This window comes from Ursus maritimus, unplaced genomic scaffold, assembly GCF_017311325.1.
Source record: "Ursus maritimus isolate PB19 unplaced genomic scaffold, ASM1731132v1 scaffold_24, whole genome shotgun sequence".
Classification (NCBI taxonomy): Eukaryota; Metazoa; Chordata; class Mammalia; order Carnivora; family Ursidae; genus Ursus; species Ursus maritimus.
The window spans coordinates 38,613,138-38,620,521 of record NW_024424897.1 but is presented as its reverse complement, the minus strand read 5'-3'; the positions used below and the strand labels follow the sequence as shown (position 1 = coordinate 38,620,521).

The window sequence follows — 7,384 nt, the reverse complement described above, 5'->3', positions numbered from 1 at the left end:
AGCTTGCAGGCGCGATGGGCCCCGCAGCCTCACACTAGAGGGTGAAGATGAGCGGGACAAGCCTACTGATGCTTCTGTGGGGCAAGAAGGGAGGTCTTCTGGGAGCTCGGGGGTGGGACAGGGCAGTGAGCAGTAATGAGCATCTTGAATACTCTTTGAGGGAAACGGGAGAGAGAAAGTTGGCCAAAGACAAGACTTTGTGCTGGTACCAGAAGTATTTCATCATAGAAATAACAACGAACTTATTTTTAGTACAAAGAGCTAGGTTCCCTCTGCGCCTTTCTCCTCTCATTCATTCTTTCAACAGTTTTCTGAGGCAGGTGTTACTCATTTCCTCATTGGAGAGCTGAAGACAGCGAGGTTCGGGAGGTGTCCCAAGTCAGAGATGGTGTGCGAGGCGGAAGTGGGCTTCAAACTCAAGGCTCACTGCAAAGTCACACCCTTCACCCACCCTGTCGCCCTCCATGGCTTGAAGGTCCCGTGGGGTTGGAGGCCGTGTGTTTTTAGAGATGCCACACGTGAGGTTGTGTGGCTGTTTAGGTTTTTGACTCTATAAAGGCGGGCAGCAAGTGTGATGGGGTGGGGTCACGGCAGACATGGGAAGAAGTGTCAGAGAGACAAGAATGGAAGGTTGCAAGGGCGGTGGTGGCGAGATGCACGGATGGCCAGGCTGTGGGAGTGGGTGGCTGAGACAGAGTGGAGGTGAAGGTCATAACCAGGTGTGAATGTCCTCTCTGATACCGAGGGCTGGCCCATAGGACTGGTGCGGAGGCAAACCCAAGGAGTGGACGTGAGCTTCAAGGGAGAGGGGGTTTGCAAGGTGATGGTTGAGAAGGCGTGGTGGGCAGTACCATCTTGGGGCTGTGTGTGCAGTCCCTCCAGTTGGGAGGGCTGCGGGGTGGCAGTGTTGCCCTGGGAGATTTTGTCTGAGCTCAGGCTTGGGAGGCTCGGCTCTAGCTAGGAGTGTGCTCCCTTGACAATGGGGCGGGGGGGTAGGAACTGATCTCTACTCTGATGACATTGCTGGGCTCTTGCCCTCTGGGAACTTCTGCTCATGGCCGTAACTCATGGGGCTTTGGAGTCACGTAAACGTTGGTCTTATTCCCAACTTTGCTCCTTCCTAGCTGTGAAACATAGGGCTTCAGGATTCGATGATGTCTGGCAAGTAGTATGGAGCTCCAAATACGTTCGTTTTCTCCCCCATTTCCCCTCCTCTTCTCTCAGCTGCTGGGACAGGTGTAAAGCAGGACAAAGGGGAGCTGGCCTCAGGGAGCCCTCTCCTGGATCTCAGATCTCAGGGGCGTGGCTGATGCTTCCTCAGGGCTGCAAGGGAGCTGGTTTGCAGTGTTGGTTCCTTCTCCCCTTTTCACAGGTACACTCAGACCTTGGTTTTCTTTTTCTTCCAAGGCTAACCTTCTGTGAGTGGTGGACCAGGGCTGTTGAACTGCCTGCCATCTCAAAACCCAGTTGTGAGCCAGCGTGGCGGGGGCTGTGCCTCCCCCGCCTGCATGGAAGCCAGGAGCTGGGCTCCCAGAAGGCAACTGTGCCCGCCGGGGAGCATGTTGCTGGCCTTTGCCTCTCTGCTCGGCTGGCTGCTCACCTCCAGCCAGGCCAAGGTCTACAGTCGCTGTGAGCTGGCCAGAGCGCTCCAGGATTTCGGCATGGAAGGATACCGGGGATCCACCATGGCTGACTGTGAGAACCGCTCCCCCAGCAGCTGCCGCCCCCCACTCCTCCCCTCCCTCTCTCCTCCCTTCCTCCCTGCTCTCACTCAGGGGGTGTGGTCTTGGAAGCTTTCTGAGCCTCAGCCCTCCTTTGTACAACAGGGGTTCTAGGACCCCACGGTAGGCAACATTCAGCACAAGTTAAATACCTAATAAGCAGGCCACAGGCAGCCCAATCAGCTTGCCCCTTCCCTCCCTGCCCCTGCTGCTGAAGCCAACAGCCAAAGGAACAGAAGAGCTTAGTTCCCTAATCGTAATGGCAACCAAGAGGCAACCTCATTCCCATTGAGGTTTCGGGTACACTGAGCAAACCAGTAAGAGCAGACGCTTCAAGCTGCTGGTAGCTTCGGGAAGCTGAGAGGTCCAGCCACATCTGGACTCATTTCTCTCTCGTTCCTGCCCCTTTGCCAGCTCTCACCTGTGTCTTCCTCATTTTGCCTCTGAAGAGCTAGCTCTTGTCTGTTCATCCCACAAAGATTTCTTGGGCCCCACTGCGCGCTGAGCGGTGAGACAGTGGGAAGGAAGGAGGCCTGAGGGACAGTCTTGACTCTTGTTATTTGGTAGCTGTGGTGACCCCCAGTGGGTCCCTTGCCCCCCTGAGCCTTGCGGAGTCACTGGGGAAGTAGGCGGGAGGAGCCGCCCTGACCACCTTGGAGCAGGAGCTGAAGCTCAGAGGAGCTCGCGTGTGGCACCTGCACGTGAGTGTCCTGTCCCGGCTGGCTTCGGTCACCCGACCCTCGGGCCTGCGTCTGCCCCCTACGCAGGGATCTGTCTTGCTTACTTCACAAGTGGCTTCAACACAGCTGCTGTGGACCACGAAGCCGACGGGAGCACCAACAACGGCATCTTCCAGATCAACAGCCGGAAGTGGTGCAAGAACCTCAACCCGGAGGTCCCCAACCTGTGCCAGATGTACTGCTCCGGTAGGCGGGGCCAGATGTACTGCTCCGGTAGGCGGGGCCAGATGTACCGCTCCGGTAGGCGGGGCCAGATGTACTGCTCCGGTAGGCGGGGCCAGACGTACTGCTCCGGTAGGCGGCGCCCGAGGCAGGGCGGGGGGCGGGCGACTGCGGGCGGGCCCCTGCACCCGGCTTTGTGTGTCCCTGCTCGCGCTAGCGCCCCTAGCCTGTATCTCTGAGTGGGGTACGACCCACGCCCCTCCGCGCCTACCAAGGAGAGCGGGATGGGGCCAGAGATGAGGGTGGGTCCACCACGAATCTGATGGGAGACTGCTCTAAGAGCTGTAGGGGTGTGGGGAGGGAGTGGTAGAGTGATATCTGTGTTTCCAGAGGGATCAAGAGATAGGGTTGGCTTTAGGATGAAGAAGGGTGTGTGTGTGTATGTGTGTGTGTAAGAGAGAGACAGACAGACAGACAGACTCTGGATGTCCAGCTCTGTCTGCTGTTTCCTCATTGTTATTTCTCTGCCTCCCACCCCAGACTTGTTGAATCCTAACCTGAAAGATACTGTTATCTGTGCCATGAAGATCGCACAACAGCCCCAGGGTCTGGCCAGCTGGTAGGTCACCTGGGCACCCCCCCCCCCCCGCGCGCCCCAGGCTGATGTGGCCAGGGCTAGTGGACAGCAGCAGGGAACGAATCTTTCCTGAGTGCTCACGTTGTCCTGGCCACCATTCTGTGGCCTCATAGTCTGATCCGCACCCAATATTCAGCCACAGGGGTTACTGTCCCTGAAGTATTTACAGACAACATGCTGAGCGTCCGGGAGGGTTAGCAATTCCCTGAAGCTCTTGGAGCCAAGCCTGGCTCTTCCACCGTATGCCTCTGTTAGGATGCCTGCCTACAGGTCCACTAGACCTGGGGCTGGTCAACCTTGTTCCTGGTGGCATCTTCATCGAAACTAACTTTGGTAGAAAAGCCCAAGATGTACGATAGATCAAAGAAGCGATTCTAGGCTTGAAGTGTGGTGGCGGCGGGAGGGGGCCCTCTGGAGCCTCACCCTGTCCGCCTTCTCTTCTCCTGCCTCTTTCCCACAAGGTGGCCTTTGGAGCAGCCATGCTCACAGGCGAGGGGGTTGGATGGGTATCCCAGGGGGCACTGGACTAGATCTTTGGTCCCCAGGGACCTCTGAGGCAGTGACCCTGCACACTCCTCCAAAGGGGGTCTCACTGCTGAGTCTCCAACTCCCTTTCCTCACATTTCTGAATGAGAGACCAGCAGGGCCAGGATGTGGGGAGGGTGAGATACTCCAGGTGGCTCCCGGAGCTACAGACAGATGTGACCATCACAAGGGAGGTAAAAGAAGTTGGGAGGCAGTGAGTATCAGCCCAGGAGCAGAGGGAAGGGGGAGGGGAGACAAGAGACAGGGGCATGGTAGGGAAGCCTTTGCAAGAGAGATCCAGGGTCTGCACCAGGACAGTTGCAAGGCTGACGGACAGGAGGGGGGTTGGCTAGGAGGGGCTGTGCAGGAGACGTGGGGACAGGTAATATGTGGCAGCAAGGGAGAGGAGGAGGCAGAAATGACTGTGAATCCAGAGAAGGTCCGAGATATGACTTGACCATGGCCACAGCTTTGGAGATGTGTTGGTCTGAGAACAGTTGATGCCCTAGGAACTGAGTCTGGAGTGAGGCAGGCTCAGCAGGACACAATGCTCAGCTATAAGATCAGGAAGGGTGAGTGCAGGCTTGGCAGGAGTCCAAGGGCTTGAGGTCTTGGGGGCACCACCCGGGGATGGAGGAAACAGGTCCTTTTGGGTTACATCAAAGAACAGCTCTCTCTTTTGTACACTGGGAGGAGTAAATCTGTGGCAGGTATAACCCCTGAGGGTTGGCTGAGGCTAATCATAGACAGTGGTCCCAGAAAGTAGAAAGGGTACAGTTTATTCCCTCCACCTGCACACATTGGGAACTTGCCTGCGCTGGGCTCTGTGCTGGGTACTGGCTGCAGAGAGGCTGAGATCCAATCTCTGCCCTTAAGGGTCTCACAGTCTAATGGGAGAGGCAAACAGGCCAGCTGACCACACCTCACTGATGGATCTACAGATGTCCTCTAGGGGCACTCTTAGTCATTGGGCTCTTTGACACTGACATCATGGAATCACCAACATTTGGAACCCTTGAGAACTTGGGACCGCAGGACCCCAGGTCTTGCTTGTCTTCCTCAAGATGCTCGGGTGATGACGGAGCAAGCTAATGGTCCTGAAGGAGCCTATAACCTATGGTTACCAACAGTTGAAAGACCTGGATTGGTAGCCAAGGCGAAGTGGGTGTGGCTGCAGTTCTCATTTACTAGCTGTGGATCTTGGGCGAGGCATTTTGCATCTGAGTCTCAGCGTTTCATTTGGAATATAGGGAACACGGTATCTGCCTAATCTACATTACAGGGCTGCCGGGGATGGAGTGGGGTGCAGACAAATGAGTGATGGATGGGACAGTGCTATGTAAACCGTAAAGGGCTGTGAGCTTGTGAGGCGGCATGACTGTCAGCAGAAGCAGCACGGTGTGGGAAAAGAGCACTGGACTGGGGTTCTGGACCTTTGCCGCTGACTTCTGGGCGAACTTGAACAAATTACCCTGTATCTCCATTGGTAAAATAAGGAGGCTAGATAGATGACATTTTAGGGGCCATTCTCTCCCTTTTTTATTTCTTCTAGGGAGTTCTTTGCTGGATAATAGGGTTTACTAGTCCTTCTTTCCCTTGCTCGCCCCTTTCCTTACCTCACTTATGGTGTAGAGCCCACGCCTCCTTCCTGTTCTTCTCTGAGCAGGAACTGAAGGCTGCTGCTGATTTGGTCTCTGCTCTTCCCCATGCCCCATCCTCAGGGAGGCCTGGAGGCGTCACTGCCAAGGCAAGGACCTCAGCGACTGGGTGGATGGCTGTGACTTGTAGGACCCTCTGTGGATGGACGAGGCCACGCACAGCAGGCTGGGAGATGTGGCTTGGTTTCTGATCCAGGCTTGGGAAGACAAGCCAACCAATAAAGTATAGTCTAACATAAGTGAGGTTCTCAGCTATCACTGTGTTTCCAGGGGGCACCTCGGAGTTTCTTCACCTGTCCACCTGGGCTGGGCTCCAGATGGGCCCCAAAAAGCCTGCCACAGAGAGCTTGCCTCCAGTCCTGGAGACCTGGTGAGGGGAGGGTGTCAGTGCCTCCCTTGCCCACAACTGGTAGAGTTTCCCAGACCCTTTACTTGGATCTAGGTTTGCCAGATTTAGCAAAACAAACAAAAAAACAAACAATGATAACCAAAACAGGATGCCTGAGTTAAATTTGAAATTTGGATACACAACAAATAAATTTTACTATACCTTATGTCCCGAATATTGCATAGGGCACACTTATATTAAAAAATGATGTGTTATTTGGGGAGCCTGGGTGGCTCAGTTGGTTAAGTGTATGACTCTTTTTTTTTGTAAAGATTTATTTATTTGGGGGGGGGTAGGGAGGGACAGAGGGAGAGGGAGAGAGAGAATCTCAAGCAGACTCTGTGCTGAGTGGAGGCTTGATCCCACGACCCCACGATCATGACCTGAGCTGAAATCGAGTCGGATGCTTAACTGACTGAGCCACCCAGGCGCCCCCAAAGATAAATTTAATTGAGCCAAGTTTTTCTCGGGCACCCTCCCTGCCATCAGAACCTGCCTCCCAAGAATGAACTGAGCTCACACTATATCCTGCCCATCCCTCCCCTCCCCCTCCCCCGAGTTCAGCGCTCCATCCCAGGTCTGCCTTAGCCCTGAACAGTTAGGTGCTGCAAAATTATTTCTCAGGAATGAAATTCTCCGTTCCTCCTTCTAACTGATCTCATCTAGGCATGAGAAAGAAAGGACTGAGCAAACTGACATCAACGTAAGAGATTTCTTATCAACCTAACTCAGTCTCCAGTGGGAGAATCTGGGGGCAGCATAAGACAGGAAAGAAAAAAATGCAGGCAATGGTGGGGGGATATTCTGAGCGATGGAAGCTGGCTATCAAGACCCTGAGATCGTAACATGAGCTGAAATCAAGAGTTAGACGCTCAATCGACTGAGCCACCCAGGAGCTCCAAGTGTCGGACTCTTGATTTCAGCTCAGGGTCATGAGATCGAGTCCCGGGCTCTGCGCTGAGCTTGGAGCCTGCTTGGGATTCTCTCTCTCCCTCTCCCTCTCCCTCTGCCCACGCCCCACCCACCCCATCACCACTTGTATGCATGCTCTCTCTCTCAAAAAACCAAAAAACCTGTATGTTGTGTACCTGAAACTCAAATTCAGATAAGCATCCTATATTTTATCTGGCAACCTTATCTGGGTCTGCTGTGGTGTACCCCTGTCTTGTTTTGGGGGGGGGTGTCTTTGGGACTTTTGTTTTCTGTGGCTCTGGTCACAGAGGGTGGCCACAGTGCCTTGCCCTCCAGCTGGAGACTGCTAACACACTGGCAGAAGCCAAGGTGTGGTGCACCCTGAGTGGAGACCCCACAGTGGGCTTCAGCCGACTCTCACCCTGCTCTCCAGTGCCCCCTAGCGGCAGGAAATTCAAGTGCGGCGGCCGTCCCAGCCTGGTAAGGAAGTTACCCCTGGTACTGCTGACCATTGCTGGGCGGCTGGAGGATTGGGTGGAGGGTGTAGATGGCTTTCAAGCAGCACAATTCACGTCTCTGCCTTCCTCAATATGTGGGAAGCTCAGAAGGAGGCAGCACTGTCTCCCATTAACCTCGAGCTC

The 7,384-nt window shown here is 54.8% G+C and overlaps 1 protein-coding gene across 1 annotated transcript; it reads left to right on the top strand.

Moving 5' to 3' along the window:
• The first annotated feature begins 1,421 nt into the window (after positions 1-1,421).
• Positions 1,422-5,573, top strand: SPACA3 (sperm acrosome associated 3). The gene is made up of 4 exons (XM_008695388.1): positions 1,422-1,695; positions 2,489-2,647; positions 3,164-3,242; positions 5,507-5,573. The coding sequence occupies exons 1-4, from the start codon at positions 1,509-1,511 to the stop codon at positions 5,571-5,573; spliced, it is 492 nt and encodes a 163-aa protein (XP_008693610.1). The 5' UTR covers positions 1,422-1,508.
• The last annotated feature ends 1,811 nt before the right edge of the window (positions 5,574-7,384 follow it).

Bases quoted from the DNA above. Each gene is read 5' to 3' on its own strand.
- SPACA3 (XM_008695388.1), top strand. From the start codon at position 1,509: ATGGAAGCCAGGAGCTGGGCTCCCAGAAGGCAACTGTGCCCGCCGGGG. The intron at 1,696-2,488 runs GTGAGAACCGCT...CCCCCTACGCAG, and splicing joins GGGATCCACCATGGCTGACT to GGATCTGTCTTGCTTACTTC. The intron at 2,648-3,163 runs GTAGGCGGGGCC...CTCCCACCCCAG, and splicing joins GTGCCAGATGTACTGCTCCG to ACTTGTTGAATCCTAACCTG.